Source organism: Populus euphratica, unplaced genomic scaffold (assembly GCF_000495115.2).
Source record: "Populus euphratica unplaced genomic scaffold, PopEup_1.0 scaffold512.1, whole genome shotgun sequence".
In the NCBI taxonomy this organism is placed as follows: domain Eukaryota; kingdom Viridiplantae; phylum Streptophyta; class Magnoliopsida; order Malpighiales; family Salicaceae; genus Populus; species Populus euphratica.
The window spans coordinates 45,330-62,863 of NW_011500393.1; the positions used below are offsets into that span (position 1 = coordinate 45,330).

Here is a 17,534-nt window from a genome sequence, read left to right on the forward strand (position 1 = left end):
CTGTAACTTACAATTAAGCACATGGTGGCTGATTAATTTGGTGAAAGACAAGAACATGCTACCTAATATCATAGTCTTGCACATGTCACGCTGGGTTATTGCGAACACATAGTCATCATCTCTTGCAATCACATAACTAATCGCAATAATTTATTTACTTTGTTGGCAAAGTAGTATGAATTTATGGTGAAATATGCGTGAAGGGTCATATGTTTAGACATGAATATTTGCAAATGATAACAATATAGGTTATTTAGCCATGAAACTAATCTTCGTATCTGTACACGAAAGAGAGAATGTTGGGAACAGATTATAATTACCTACGATCCAGTTGATTTTGAGGAGTGTGTGTGTGTGTGTATATATTATAAGACTCGATACCCATTTTATCTGGAAAAAGCACCTCCTGCTACAAGTTGTGTTCCTACTTAGGAATATGCCTAATGACTTGGCAATCTAAACCCAATAAATTAATGAATCTGTGAACTTGTCAAAGTCGAGACTAAGTAGTATTATATTCAAGGCATCTGCTCGTTGGTCTAGAGTTATAGGATTTTGAAGAGTTCCAGATGCTATTTATATAACCATTCATTTAACCTTGCATATCGTAGCAGATTAAGCATGGTCGTTTCTTAATTATATGTGTGAACAGGGGATTTGTTGTTGTGTCATTTTCACGTGCAGGGAAGGTATATTTAGGACTAGTCTTATCTAGAAACTAGTGGCAGCCATACCCGTTCAACGAACTGAAAAGGAATATATGGCGTTGGAGCTTGACTTGCAGGGTTAAAACAAAGAATTAATCAGATTGCTACCTTTGTATATAGCCCAACAGAGCTAGCTTGAAATTGAAACATAACTTTCATGATATATCATGTTGTTTGTTTCAAAGCTTATGTGTTTTTTAGCAGGACATCTACCTATCTATAATAAGAGAAAAGCAAGTCCTTCTGGGCATTTGAGAATTAACAAGGATATAACATAATTACCCCCACCACAAGTGGAATTTGAGAAAATGAAGTTGACATGGCTATATCTTATTGGGTAGGTGGACCTAGAAGAAAAGGACTTTTACCCAATAACAAGCCAGATTACGACTACAGGATGGCTAGAATAGGATTTGGACCCTTGTATATGCATGCGTCATGTGGACTTGGTTATCCAAGCAACTTGTCTATACCATTGTTAGAGGGTGGAAGCTAGCATTCTCATTGTCTTTTCCTCTCTGGTTCGCCTATATATATATATATATATATATAAATATATCTCGATTTTGGAGTGTTCACGAGAAAGAGGTGATTGTGTGGCTTGTGGAGGAAATGGAGAGAGGTTATATGCTTCTGCTGGTGGTTTTGATCATCGCCATAGGAAGGGGAGAGGGACAACTAGTGGAAAACTTCTACAGCTCTAGCTGTCCTAACGTGGAAGGTATAGTGAGGCAGGCTGTTTCCACAAAGTTCAGGCAGACATTCACCACAATCCCAGCAACTCTTCGTCTGTTTTTTCATGACTGCTTTGTGACGGTACTATATTGATCGTTCTTTTTGTTACTGCATATGCACTCATCAATTATTCATTCTTCACATCCATGAATTCCTGCTACTGATCATAATGCCTTTTAACTGCATGCCCAAGTCCTATAAATGATCATCATGGAGCGTAGCTCAACAAGCAATACATAAAACTGGATGTTAGGAGGGAAGTGATCTTCTTTGATTGGACAAGGAGTAGTTTTGGTTGTGTTTTTGTTTCTTATCTTTTCCTCCCTGGATATATGAATATGCTTTTGGTTTCTGGGCTGTTGGGTTATGTATGGGAAATTATTGGTCACGATTGTAGGTTAGTATATGAAAGCCGATACAGCCATTGAATAAAAAACTAACAGAAACAAACACAAGGTATTACATAGGCATGTATTATTTTTCAACAACTGCATTGATTTGGAACCAACAATCTTAGCAAATCAAGACCCGCTTGAAAGAGCAGTAAATAATGCATCGCTTGTGACCGCCAGACACACCCTAAGGGTGCCGGTCAAATATGTATTTGTTATTGACTCTCGTTAATCTCATTGATGGAATTTAGGCATTTTTGTCGACGGTCACCATGATATCATGTATGGAAAGTCTATTGTACCCTCAGTCATCATTTCATGGTGAACTGTTGAATGGTTTGTCCCAAAATATAGACAATCACACCTTAAACTATTGGCTTTCAATATTGCGATCACTTCTATATTTGTTTTGTTTTTGCTCTATACAGGAGGCCTAATGGTAATTAATAATCAGGAAAAATTAACTGGATTGTCGCATGTTGCAACATTTCTCTCAATTCCTTAAACAAACTAGGAATATTAGTGGTTGAATGCCTTCTCTGTTTTGGTCCCTGAATTACAATCTGCACATTCTTTCACGATCCCAGTATGAAAATAACTTAAAACCACTTTAAATGATTAGGGGACATTTTGAATTGATTTTGAGCGATATACTGCTTGACTTTTATGCTCATAAAGCGTGGACTATGTATAAATTGCTTAATCCTATCTGAAATCATAGGGTTGTGATGCTTCCACCATGGTTTCTTCACCAAATGGAGACGCAGAGAAGGACGCTCCAGACAATCTTTCTCTAGCAGGAGATGGATTCGATACCGTAGTGAAGGCAAAACAAGCAGTGGAAGCAGCTTGCCCCAAAGTAGTCTCCTGTGCAGACATTTTAGCTTTAGCTGCTAGGGATGTTGTTGTCCTGGTAAGAAATTCACAAGTTCTTAATTATAGTATTTCTATCTCGAAGGAGAAACTAACTTAACCTCTGGGTTTGATATGATCAAAACTCAGGCTGGAGGTCCTTCATTCAACGTAGAATTAGGACGTCGTGATGGCATGGTTTCTCAAGCGTCACTTGTGAAAGGAAATTTACCAGAGCCCGACTTCAATCTTTCTCAACTTAACGCTATGTTTGCTAGGAACAACCTTAACCAGATTGATATGATTGCACTATCAGGAGCCCACACACTAGGCTTCTCCCACTGCAACCGCTTTGCGAAGAGACTCTACTCATTTTCCTCATCCTCTCCCGTTGACCCTTCTCTAGACGCAGAGTATGCCCAGCAGTTGATGAATGCCTGTCCTAGGAACGTGGACCCCAGCATAGCCATTGACATGGACCCTGTAACCTCACGAACCTTTGACAATGTGTATTTCCAAAATCTGGTTTCTGGTAAAGGATTGTTCACTTCAGATGAGGTGCTGTTTAGCGATCCAGCTTCTCAGCCAACCGTCAATGATTTTGCTAAGAACTCGGGCAATTTTAATGGAGCTTTTGCGACTGCTATGAGAAAGCTTGGAAGGGTGGGAGTTAAGACAGGTAGCCAAGGAAGGATCAGGACAGACTGTACAGTCATTAATTCTTGAAAATTCAATCTATTGTTGGTCTAGGCTGCAAATTACTAGTTTCGAAGTCATTTTAATAATGCATCGAATCACACTTTGTTGAACATAAAAGTTCTGAAGAAATAATAAGTGCATTTTTTTTTTATTAATTACGGCAATATTTATTTTATTGGAAACTAGTTTTTGGAAAATTCTTTTTAAACTTTTTTATATTTATTTATTATTAAAAAAGTTAGTCAATGAAAAACACTTTTCAGCCAAAGAAAAATTTAACTTGGTTTCTAATAAAGTATTTTTCTAGAAAATTTAGACGGAATAAAGTATTTTTCTAGAAAATTTAGGCGGAAAACACTTTACGGAAGTTGTGAAAAATTTAAAAATATCATATTATTTGCTGATTATATCAAATTTGATCATCAAACTTTTAATTGCTATATATATTTTGTTTTGAATATTTATTTTTTAATTTTATCTTTTAAAATTTAATTTTTATATTAACTTTAGTCCTCATTTTTATAATTGTTATTTGTTTTTTTCTTATTATTTTTTTATTGAAATTTTTTATCTATCAAATTTGGTCCTCATTTTTTTGTTTGTTAATTATTTTATTTGAAATAATTTATAAAATTTTAACTATTATTATTTTAATTTCTTCATCTTTTATTTTTTTTTATTTTTTAGATTTGATCTTTATTATTTTGATTATCATTTATTTTATTTGAGATAATTTATGAATTATATTTTTTTTTCAATTTTATTCTCATTCAACCTTTTAATTTGTAAGATTTAGTCCTAATTATTTTAATAAATTTGACAAAAATAAAACATTAATAAGTTATTTTCTAGCTCATTTTCCATGACATAACCAAAAACTGGAAAATATTTTTCAACTTATTTTTCATTACACTACCAAACATCAGAAAATAATTCATTTTCTCGTAATTCACTTTAAAAAAAAAATTACTTTCCTGCAAACAAACGGGACCTAGGTTGATTCCAATTTAGATTATCACCAGATAGGTTGCCCGTGACAAAATTTCTTCGAACATTACAAAAAAAAAAAAAATTGAGTCATGTTTTTAAAATAGAAATAAAAAACTCAAGAATCAACTTATTGACTCAACTTGGTTTAATAGTAAATAAACCAAATATATATATATATAATGATCAACTTAAAAAATAAACGCTTGTCAATATCATAGAAAATTATCCTCTTAATATTTAATAATAAAACAAGAATTAAACGAGAATATGATAAACTAAGAGAAGCAAGAAGAAAAAAACAATTCAAAGCTCAATTCTTAACAAATAAAGTATTGAATGATGAAATTCAAAGAGAAAATCAAATAAAAAAAACAAAAAGTTGACTCGAGTTTACTCAAATTAGTCTACCAAACACATGACTTAGTTATGAGGTCGGAATAATCTCGTACAAGTCAAATTGAATTAAACAACGAAGCTCCAATCACATATAACATAATATTGAATGGTGAAATTGAAAAAAAAAATCCTAAAAAAACAAGAAAAAAAATTTAAGTCAACTTGGGTTAACTATTTAAAACATCAACTTAGGATATGAGATTAAGATAACTCCATAAAAAGAAAAGTAAAAACAATCATGAAGCCTAGTCCCCACCTAACATAATGTTAAATGATAAAATTAGATAAAAAAAATGATTTCAAAAGAGGACTAAATAAAAGATCGAAGTCAACTTAGACATCAAAGTCAACTCGAGCTAATTTGCAAAACTAATGACCCAGGTTATTAGGCTAGGACTAACAAAACAAAATAAATAGCAATAAAAAAAGGATCAAATTTGATATAGAAATAAAATGAAATAAAATGCTTAAGGTTAAAATTAAAAAAGATTCAATAAAAAAGAATAAACATCAATAAAAAAAAATGAGAACTAAATCTAATATAAAAATAAATAAAAATCAATAAAAAAAAATAAGAACTAAATCTAATATAAAAATAAATAAAACTAAATGTTAAGGGATAAAATTGAATATAAAAATCAATTAAAAAAAATCCAAAAAAAAATATATATAGCAATTAAAAGAAAAATAACCAAATTAAATACAAAAAATAAATAATAGGACATCTCTCAGATTTGGTATGGTAGTGCGATTTCCAATGAGATGAGAGAGGAAAAAATGGAAGAGAAGAAAAAAATCTCGTCAAAGCCCAACTAAAATGCTATCAGTAACACAAGTTATACCATTGAAAAATGAATAGTGAGAGGCTTTGAAAACGGATATAAAAGCTATCTTTTGGCCATTTGAAGGCATCGTGTGTGACGTCTGAAGATTGTAGTAGTCTCCAACATGGTGGTGCTAACTAATTTTTATTTTTAAAATATATTTTATATTTATTAAAATATCAAATTTCCCCTTATTCAACATAATTCTTACTAAAAAGAAAAAGTTTTTTTAAAAAATCCCTTGATTGCCAATTAAATAAAAATGCGCTTCCAAAGATAATTTGGTTATTTTATTATGCTTTTTAAATATGGGAAGACCTACTTGCCCTTAAAATCAAAATAAAAAAGATAATCTCTTTTCTTTCATAGTAAAATGAGAAATGAATATATAATTTCATAACCTCCAAGTCAAGTTAAACTACTTATTGGTTGTACATTAATGGGTTCAAGAAAAATAGCCCTTGCCTATTCTATTACTATTCAGGTCCAAAGTGATAGTTTATAGGATCTTTTACCTCTACATATGCTTTACAATACAATGTTATTTCTTGGATTCAATTTTAGCCACTAACTTTTAACATGATTGGTCCTTAACATTTATAGATGAGGTGATTGTTAGGGTATATGTCTTGTAATCAATTAGATGGTTGTATGTGGCATTCATTTTTTTCATCCAAGAATTTAATGTTATTTTCCGGATCTAATTTTCACCACCAACCTTCAACATGATTAGTCCCTGACATTAAAAGATGAGGGACTATTGGTGTATATGTTATATAATCAATGGATTGATTACATATGATATTTATTTTATTCATTTAAACATATTTAATACTTAAGAAAGGCTTATTTATCTTTAATATTAATCAAATACTTTATTAATGAATTTAATATTTGATTAATTAATTTAAAGTAAAGATAAAGTCATAGTGATAAAAAAATATTTTGCAAGGAAAATATAAAGTTGTTATAATTATGAGATTTTTATTGCATCAAAACATTGTTTTTAAATGTTCCTAGCTAATACTCTATCAGGATTAAACATTAATTAGAGTTGTTGAGACTAATACATATTATGTTTTTTTATTTATGAAATGTATGAGAAATACAAAATTAATATATAAATACTTATTAGAAAAAATTCACTGAACTGACTCGTATGACAATTCTATATGGAGAAATCACATGTGTCTATAGAAAAGCTCATGTGATAATTGTGTAAGTTATGCTTAGACTAAAGATTACCAAGTTATCTTATATATATATATATAATGCTATGCTTTGATGCTACTACACGTTGTCATAATTAAGGGTAATAAACAAGTAGAAATTGGATATAACAAGAACTATATAAAGGTATTTGAATAATCAATAGAGAATTTATCACCCTCAGTGAATTAAAAAATATATATTTGATATGTTCTAAAATAGTATTGATTGTAAAATAAGATTTGAAAATATTTTAAAATCTTATTCAAATAATCAATAAATATGATATCAAGAACAAACACGATTTGACAGAGTAAATATACTTCATATTATAATATCTAAATAGAACATTAATAATGAAGGGATAATAATTACACTAAGAAACTAGTTACCAAAAGGTTAGAGTCATGTTTGTTTTTGCGTTTTAAAAGCCCCTTTCCAAAAATTTGAATTGTTTTCGTATTTTTAGATTGTTTTTTATGTGTTGATGTCAAAAATAAATTTTATAAAATAAACTTATAAGATTATGACAAGTTGTTGGACATTATACTTGAACTTCAAATATAAATTAATTAATTATTTAATTAATAATAAATTAATTAATTTAATCCTATTTTATTTAAGATTATGATTTATATTTGAGACAATTTACTAGAAAACCTAATGGGTTACACACATAAGAACCATTGGTCATAAATTAAAATGAAATGATTAATTAAGTGTAACTTGATTATAAATAAATTTTAGAAATTAAGGACTAGACTATAATTTATATAAAAAATTACAATTCTAGATCTAAAAAAATTAAACAGAAACTTGATTAAATAAAATTTTAAAATTGTTTTGAAATAATATATGTAATATTATTTAAAGAATAAATTAATATTTTAATATTTATAGGTTTTCATGTTTCTCTATAAATTGAATGTTATGACTACATAAGTCACAGAACTCTTGAAAAACATAAAAGAAAAAAGTTAACATTTAAAGGTATAGAAATCTCTCTATTAAAAGAATTTAGAACAATTCTCACCAGTGGTTTATGTGGATTACATTTAGAGATCAGATATTTTTACGGCTTGTGATGTGCGATAATTAAGCCTTGAAGTAATTATTCGAAGCCAAAAAAACATATTTAACTTCAGGTAATCTTTATATAAACTCTAAACAACTCTAAATTTATTTAATATGATTTTTAAAATTCTAAAAATGAAATAAATTTATTCATTTTATTGTATATATATATTTTGAAAAATACAATATATGCATGAGAGAAAAATCATACTATTACAAAAAAATATCAAAGTAGTTGCAGTGTTATGTAGCAAGCAAGCCACATGTTTGACTAGGTTAGCTATTAAATTCTGTATATATATCTTATCTAATCCTATAAACCATAAAATTACTGACTAGATAAATCTTCAATAACTTTTAAATTTATAAAACTTAAATAAATAATTTTTAAAAAACAAATCTAAAATTTGATTAATTAAACTATATCCATGAGGCTCATTTGCCAACATTTTCAATCCATCAGGAAGGTTGTCACGTCCTTGATATTCCAAGTGTAGTGATATATGAATTAATATGATGCGCGACTATAGTATTTAGTTACTAGTTTTTGTGATTCTAATGTGCCTTGCGCTTTCAGAGATTAAGAGTTGAAACAACACTCGTAAACAGGCATATTAACACTGGTATAGCTTCAAGGATTTGACTGTACATGCGGAATGTCTTATCCAGATCTAGTTGAACTACAAGAGTTCATGGGTCAATTGGTAAATCAGAGAAAATAACATAGAATCCATTAGAAATATTATAGTACTTGAGAGTTTCCTGTCGTGTACTTGACTCTGCCGGCTCTCTGGCAATGTGTTGCCACGAACATGAAGAAATCCATCAAAACCTTGGTCTGAATACACAAACACTATCATAAAAATGGAAGTCAACTGCGTGATTTTCCATAGAGGTTTGCATAGACAATCCTAGTTCGATGCACAAGAATCATGCTCAAGACAACAGCAACAACGCAAAATCCTGACATGATCATAGAAGTAAGGAAGAAGCATATAGAACCTTCACACTTTGAAGGTTCATTCAGACCCAACATGCCTGAAAAAAATGAGCCTCCATTGTGAATGTGGTAATTGTTTCCATGATCTTGCCTTTCAGCTTCACGGTCATATATGCTACTTGCAATTAGACCAGAAAAGACAAGTGAACCTGCGGGATTTGCCAGCGTAAGGAAATTGTACAAAGCCCCGAATTTTTTCAAACCAAACAACTCGGAGGCAGCAGCTGGCACAATTGCCCAATGAGCTCCATAGCCGAGTCCAATCAACAGGGTACCAATATACATCGCTCCGGGCCATCCAAATGCAAAGAAGACATGCCCAACTGCCATAACAAGTTGAGCAATGGCCATTGCCACTGGCCTTGGATAAGCATAGTCCCTGGTGATATTAGTTAGACAATGGATAAGAATGAGTCGATCAAAATCTGCATTAAAATCCATCCAGCATTTAGGAGAATACGAAATTAGTTTTTACCTGACAATAATCTCAGAGAAGCAACCCCCACGAACACGGCCAAGGAAGTTCCAAATGCTAATCAGAGACACAAATATATGTGGATTATCATACCCTAGAGACTGGCTCATCTGACCAAGGTTATCAATCACTGTCAGTCCAGAACCAGATCCCAATAGAAGTGAGAAAAAGATAAGCCAAAAGTCTGCCTTGATCAATGCTTGCATCAAGGTGAAATCCTCATCCCTGTGTGGACCTCTCCTCCTCTTAACCCTCACTGCTCCTTCCGCAGCTGCGTGGAACAGTTTTGCTTGCAGTTGTGCAATTCGTTTTTGTCTCTCTGATGCTGGTAACAAATCTACTTCCTTGGGTTTTTCATCTTCAACCTCGCTGAATATTAACTCAGGGATCTCCTGCCCCGATTTGCCAGGTTCTTGTTTCGGTGGCTCGGGTAGAAGGGGCTCTTCTGCTGGACCTCTTGGATCAAGGAAAAAACTCAATGACACAGGAATCACAATAGGAATCAAAAGGAGGACAAATAAAACTATTGTAAAAATTACAACCAAAATGCGACGCAAATCAACTAGATCTTCAAGAAGCATAACCCCCATCAAGTATGCAGCTAGTAGAAGGCAGACACTATATACAAGTGTAAAACCTGTTCCATCTGATGGTCGAACTTGTCTGTGACCTCCAACTGGTCTGACAATGAACATTAGAGCAATGACTACCATTGCAGGCCCAACTGCAACCATAAAAATGAGAGATGCATGATCAGGGGAATGGATCATTGTATACATTTGGGTCAAAATTGCACCACTTAATCCTGCAAAGCCTTTTTGTATTCCCACAACAGGACCACGGCTCTTTGGAAAGTTTTGCACACAAGAAACTAGAGCAGCAGTGTTGATGTAGGTTTAGCCATTGTTCCCCATAAATATAAGAATGCACATCTGCATAGGGATACAAATTAGGTTGTATATATTTGGGTCGAAATTGCACCACTTAACCCCGCAAGGTACTGTAAAGTTTCAATAAATCCTTGGACCAAAAGAGCATGCACATGAGAAGATGAAAGAACACATTAGGCAAAAGTTACTGTGGCAGACAGGAATAGCAGAAGCGATTGTGGCAGCAAGAATGTATCAGCCTGATTCCAAAGAATATATTCCTATCTCAAACCACATACAATATAAAAACACCTATTAGAAGCATAGCGATTCCAGTCAAACCAATATCACTAAGTTCAGTGTTATTTAAAGCACTCACGTTTTTTCTTCCAATATGACATTTTCATTTTGTCTTGGATTTCTATGTGAAATAACTCCTCCTAGATCATCAGTCATGTCTTCTCTCTACTTCAATTCTCATCATCATACCATCCTTTCCTAAGAAATGAGATACGACAGAAACACATATTCTGTTAAACATATTAATGCGATGATCATTAAGCTGGTCCAAAACATGGAGAAGCCGGTTCAACTTCAAATTCTACAGTAAATCTGTGATTTCTATAAGACATTTTTCCAAAAGGTATTGAGATCACATTTATATATGTTTTCCAAGAGAGCAATTGATTTCATAAAATAGAAGACCCAAGAAAGATACCTTCAGACTGGGAGAGGGGGGATTAAAAAAAAAAAGATAGCAATCTGTTGGTTTCGAAAGTTTAGCAGCCTATAAGCATGACTGATTGAACCACCGCTTGCGTTTTGGTTTGGCAACAACTAATCGCCAACAAATGCCATGATACTTCCTGTTAAACAGATTCAATAAATTTATATTTTGGCAGCGCACACAAGTTTCCAGGTCTATAGGTTATATGTATTTTGCATAATTTGGTCCCACAAATCAAAATTCCAGATGATAGTTGAGAGCATAAAAGAATATACCACCAAATCCATTAAAATCACACCATAAATTGTAAAAAAGCAAAACATCCTCCCTTAGAACATGTCATTTTGTCAATTCAATGATCGATAGATTTATTGAAAGAATCACAGAAATTTATCAGACAATCAAGGTAAAAAAAGACCAAGGGGGAAAGACATTTTCAACTTTAATTCTAAACCCTTTAATATCTTATAGACCACTATCATGCACGAGCCATTACGAAAAAGAAAAACATAAAACCAAAAAGAAGGGAGAGGAAGGATCCAATGTTGTAGAACTTCATCAAATATCAGAAATCTCTGTGAGACCAATTTGAACAAATGAAACATAAAAAGTAAAAAGGAACGGGGAGAAAAGAAAAGGCTTGCAGTTCCTTTGATAACAGGATTTCCAATAACAACAAGGATAAAGTCAAAACCAATAGAGATCAAACGTACAAAATCCCCACCCACAACAATCCACCATATGAGTCAAAATTATATGCACAAACAGAAGTAGAAGAAATTGAACGTCGGAGATCCATTTCCAGCTAAATTAAGTATAAAAAAGTTCTAACCATCTAGATGGTAGCCAAGTGGTAAGAACTTGAAATTAAGGGGTTTACTCCCCCTGTGGTCTTAGGTTCGAGTCCTTAGTTGCTCATATGATGGTCATTGGAGGTTTACATGGTCGTTAACTTCAGAACTCGTGGGATTAGTCGTAGTACGCGCAAGCTAGCCCGGACACCCACGTTAATATAAAAAAATATAAAAAAGTTCCTAATTTAGTACAAAGGGACCAACCAAATCATCAACTTTAAGGCCAAATCAGATGACAAATCACAATAAAAGCGAAAAGATCAATACATACTCACAGCCCATAATAGCAAAACAGGAGCTCTACCTATTACCACAAGCCAAACCCAACCATATCAAACAAGATTATGCAAAGCACCAACTAACAAAGCACCCCATAAAGGCAAGATTTCTGATAAACTACCGGCGAAGAAACCAACACTATCACCAAGATCTTTAGCAACACCTAAACTTGCAAGCTGCCTTTGATTGTAGTTCAATGAGCTCTTTATAACAGGTGATATACTACTAAATAAATAACCAATTCCTGCACATGATTGTATTCACATTGCAGCCATAAAAACTAGCCATCTATTATTGATATACCTAGAAAATCTATCTGGTAACTTTTCCATCATCACTAAAACAACAACATGTTAAGCTCAGTGATTAGTACTTAAAAGTGCATTCAGAAAATCTATCTGGTAACTTTTCCATCTCACTAAAACAACAACATGTTAAGCTCAATGATTAGTACTTAAAAGTGCATTTTTTTTATTAAGGTTTTATATCATCATTTTGCACTTGAAGTATCAATAACTGCTTAACTAAAGCATGTTTTATAATAATATATCTAATAATATAAGATACCTTTAATTTGTGGTAAATGTTCATTTTAAATGCAGGCCTATCACATAAATGAAAGGATTGATTGATGAATTTAAGAACTGAAATTGAAAGGATAAAGAGATGGCCAAACTTAGAAAAGAGATGCCGGTGCAATCCAAACCGGAACACTGTTCGGTAAATGGGTCATATCTGGAGCTATATATCTCAGATTTAGGTCCAATTTATATGGATGGAAAGGTAAGACATAGGCCTACAACTTTCATATGGAGCCCAAGATCTAAAAAGGCCATTATCAAGTCCAAATTGTAGCAACAACAAAGAAGCCCGAATCTGTCTTCCAGCCCGAGCACTGTTCGGTATTTTGGCCATATCTGGAGTTCTAGAAGTCCAAATGAGCTGAATGTTTTACACAAGAAAGCTGAGACAATTGCCTACAACTTTCATGTTTGCAACTGGCTCCAATTTTGACGTTATCAATGACGTTTTGGGCAGACAAGAGAAGATAAGGATTGTCACCAAGTCAAAAGTTGGTCACCCACTTATCAATTAGTCATCAAATCAATAGTTCCCATTTTTGGCCTATAAAAGGAGGCATTTGCCATGCATTTAGGCATCTTGGTGTCCAGATCAAGATCATGCTCTTCCTTTCTCTCTTTGTATTTTTTATGCTTTGTTTTCATTAATATTAAGTTTATGCCTTTCATTTCCTTTCCTTTACTTAGTTAACTTTTATGTTCTTATTTTGTTTATCTATTTTGCTTTCTTTCATTATGTCTAGCTAAGTTAATTATGTCAAGGTGAAAAGGTTACACTAATGGTGTAAGAATAAGTATAATGTAAACTTAATATGGACTTTAATGTTTGATACTAACATGTTTTATATTTGCTATCTTGTTCACTCTTTAATACTTTGCTTGTTAAATGACTAATCTTGATTTATGTTGTATAACACTTGGTACAACAAATGCTTGGCACTTTCATAGCCCATAATGTATGGTATAACCGACACCTGAGCTATGAAAGGAACTTGATTTGTTGTTAACATAAGTTATAATCATGAATGCTTGACGAGATTTACAAGTATTAGCATTAATTGAATAAGATGACTAATGTAATCATGTTAACAATATATAATCTGATTGGAACCTCCTTTGTGTGTGGTTTCCAATTCAATAATAAGAGTTTATACTATACTTGTTTGATATACCATTAGTGGAACCTCTAACCTTGACATTTGTTATTATCATTGTTTAATCGTTACATTAATATTCCATCTCAAAGTTCTCATCATCTTCTTCTTCTTCTCTTTCTTTATTATTATTATTATTACTACTACTACTACTACTACTACTACTACTACTACTACTACTACTACTACTACTACTACTACTACTACTACTACTACTGAAGATATCAAGCTTAATGAGAATAAGAAAAAAAATAGAAAGAAGAATAGAGGAATGAGAAGTTCTGTTATTATTTTTTGTATGTCCTTTACGTAAACTTCACTGGCTATTTATACTATCCTCCTTATGCTTAACTCATTTATTTCATGGTTAACCAACTCCTAACTCACTCTAACGGCCTCACACGAGTGCCTCACGCAATCCTTTTGCAGCTATAATCTAGTTATAACAATACTCCCTCCTTGAATGCATTCTTGTCCCAAGAATGCTAATATGTGTCTGCCAAGAGAGGTGCGATGCATTTTGGAAATTGTTGTTGTAGATCCTCTAGGTCTTTCCATATAGCATCTTCGGGATAAAGGTTGTACCATTGAATCAACCCTGCTATTACTGCCCGGTTGTCCTTCTTCATCATCTTCTTGTCCAATATGGCTATTGGCATAATTTGCATCCATCCTTCTTTGTCTGTCATTGGTAACTTAGAAGAAACAATTGCTGCATCACCAATCTTTTTCTTAAGCAAGGATACATGGAACACTGGATGTACTAAACTTCCTTCTATCAATCTCAACTCATAAGCCACTAACCCGATTCTACGAATTATTAGATATGGTCAATAATATCGGGGGTTGAGTTTAAGATTCCTTCTTAATACCACACTATTTTTTTTTATAAGGTTAAAGCTTAAGGAAAATCAAATCCCCAATCGAAAACTCCTCATCTGACCTGTGCTTATCAGCCATTTGTTTCATCTGATGCCTTGCTGCTTCGAGATGCTTTTTCATTACAAGATCCATGTTGGCCTTGCGTTGTAACACATCTTCCACTATAGCCAATGGTGTCTATTCTTAAGCAATTCACTCTCTTTATGGAGGAACATAGCCACAAAGGGCTTGGAAAGGACTCATCCCTAAGGTAGAATGATAACTGGAATTATACCACCATTGTGCCAGCGATAACTAATGAAACCAGTGTTTTGGTTGATGCATGGTCATGCAACGAAGATATGTTTCCAAACATTGATTTACCCTCTTAGTCTGCCCATTTGTTTGTGGGTGGTAAGCCGTGCTCATCAACATTTGAACCCCTAACTTTTTTGGATAATTCCTTCCAAAAAATACTAGTAAAGATCTTGTCCCTATTAGTGATAATCACAGCTGGTAGTCCATGAAACTTGTAGAAATGATCAAGGAATAGCTGTGCAATATCTTGTGCTGTGTAGGGATGACTGAGTGCGATGAAATGTCCATATTTAGTAAATCTATCCACGACCACCATAATAGCATTCTTTCTATGATGATGGCTTCCCATGTTCCATTAGGAATCGGTAATGGTTGTAACAAGCCTGGATAAGCTACTCTCTCTGCCTTAGCTTGCTTACAAACATCACACTCTTCCACTATTCTTTTCACAATTGCCTTCATCCCTGACCAATAGAAGTTGGCCTTTAGCCTCTTGAATGTGTTTTGTATGCCTGTATTCCCTTCTACATAAGAATCATGGATGGATTTAAGCAATCTAGCTCTGAGTTCCCCCTTTTGTCCCACCACTATTCTGCCTTTGTATCTTAACATCCCTTCTGTATAAGTGTAATCCATATCTTTTGTGTTCTCCATCATTTTGTCTAAGATAATGGTCTGTAACTTATGATCCTTGTCATAAGATGTGTGCACCTCCTCATACCAAGCTGGTAGTATACTAGTTAGTGCATCTAACTCCCCAACAACAATGATTGATGCATTATTGTGGTGCTTCCTGGACAGTGCATCGGCAACAATGTTCTCATTACCCTTTTTGTATAATATGGTATAATGCAACCCCAACAACTTTGTCATGCCTTTCTTATGAATTGTCGTATGAATCTTCTGATCTAGTAGAGACTTTAAGCTCTCATGATTCGTCTGTATGATAAATTGCTCCTGCTTTAAATAATGTCTCCATTTCTCCACAATCATGAGGATGGCCAAGTATTTGTTTTTCATAGATGGATAATCCTATATGTTTTGGACTTAAGGCTTTGCTGAAATAAGTTATGGGATGACATTCTTGGCTTAAGACTGCCCCCAATCCAGAATCACAAGCATTGGTCTCCAAGACAAATGTCTTAGAGAAGTCGGGTAGAGCTAGGACTGGTGCCTCAAACAAGGTTTTCTTCAAATGATCGAAAGATTGTTGAGATTGATCATTCCACCCAAAATTATTCTTCTTCAGAAAGTCTGTGAGGGGGCTGACAACTTCAAAATATCGGATGAACTTCCTATAATACCCCGCCAATCCAAAAAATCCCCTTAATTCTTTCAAAACTTGTGGAATAGGCTAATTGTTAATGGTTTCAATCTTCTTCCAGTCGGTTACTACTCTTTTATAGAAATTACGTGCCTTAGGTATTCCACTTATTGTTCCCCGAATGTATATTTAGATCGCTTAGCCAGAAGTTGATTATCACCTAGAGTTTCCGAAATCTGCTGGAGGTGGATAAGGTGCCTCTTAAATATTGGGTTGTAAATGAGTATGTTGTCAAAAAAACCAGCACAAACCTGCGCAAATATGGCTTCAGTATGCTATTCATTAATGCCTGGAAGGTGGTCGAAGCATTAGTAAGGCCGAAGGGCATGACCCTGAACTCATAATACCCATGATGTGTCCTGAATGTTGTCTTCTCAATGTCTTCCTTGTGCATCCTAACCTGATGGTAGCCTGACCTCAGGTCCAGTTTGGAGAAGAATTTTGAGCTATATAATTTGTCTAGAAGGTCATCAATAAGAGGAATGGAGAATTTATTTTCAATGGTTTGCTCATTGAGTTGCCTATAGTCAATACAGAATCTCTATGTATTGTCTTTCTTCTTAACAGCAGCACAGGGGATACAAAAAGACTAACACTATGCTGAATCATGCTATTAGAGATCATTTCCTTCACCAGTTTCTCTATTTCTCCTTTTTGAATGAATGAGCTTTTGTAAGGCCTAATGTTAATAGGCTATGACCCTAGTTTCAGAGGTATCTTCTGATCGAATCGCCTTGCTAGAGGCAAGGCTCGCATCTTTTCAAAGATACCATCAAATTCGATCAACAGAGATTTAATCTTAGCCCTTGTTTCGGTTGGCTTATCTTCCCCTTCATTATCCATTGCAAAGAACTTGCCTACCAGCCTACCAATCACATCCTTGAAGCTTCTCTATTCCTTAAGGGTGTTTCTCATCTGTAATTTAGCCCCCTATGAAATGCCTTTTAGCTCAATCATCCTGCCATCTTTTTTAAATGACAGTCGCAATTTGATGAAATTAAATAGTACTGGTGAATTCTTCTTCAGCTAGTCAACCCCAAGCACTATATCATGCCTACTGATTAGTACTTAAAAATGTATTTTTTATCAAGGTTTTATGTCATCATTTTGCACTTGAAGTATCAATAACTCCTTAATTAAAGCATGTTTTATAATAACATATCTAATAATATAAGATACCTTTAATTTATGGTAAATGTTCATTTTAAATGCAG

The 17,534-nt window shown here is 33.5% G+C and overlaps 2 protein-coding genes across 2 annotated transcripts in view; one reads left to right on the plus strand and one right to left on the minus strand.

Moving 5' to 3' along the window:
• The first annotated feature begins 1,159 nt into the window (after positions 1-1,159).
• LOC105114362 (Peroxidase superfamily protein) lies at positions 1,160-3,541 on the plus strand. Its single transcript, XM_011010882.1, has 3 exons — positions 1,160-1,523; positions 2,556-2,747; positions 2,837-3,541. Exons 1-3 carry the CDS (start codon positions 1,320-1,322, stop codon positions 3,410-3,412), a joined length of 972 nt encoding a protein of 323 aa, XP_011009184.1. The 5' UTR covers positions 1,160-1,319; the 3' UTR covers positions 3,413-3,541.
• Positions 3,542-8,583: 5,042 nt separating this feature from the next.
• Positions 8,584-17,534, minus strand: part of LOC105114363 (uncharacterized) — an 11,983-nt gene continuing 3,032 nt past the window's right edge. The window contains 3 exon segments of the mRNA XM_011010883.1: positions 8,584-9,257; positions 9,354-10,285; positions 12,079-12,433. Of these exon segments, the coding sequence (XP_011009185.1) occupies positions 8,750-9,257; positions 9,354-10,285; positions 12,079-12,417 (1,779 nt within the window). The 5' untranslated portion in view covers positions 12,418-12,433 and the 3' untranslated portion in view covers positions 8,584-8,749.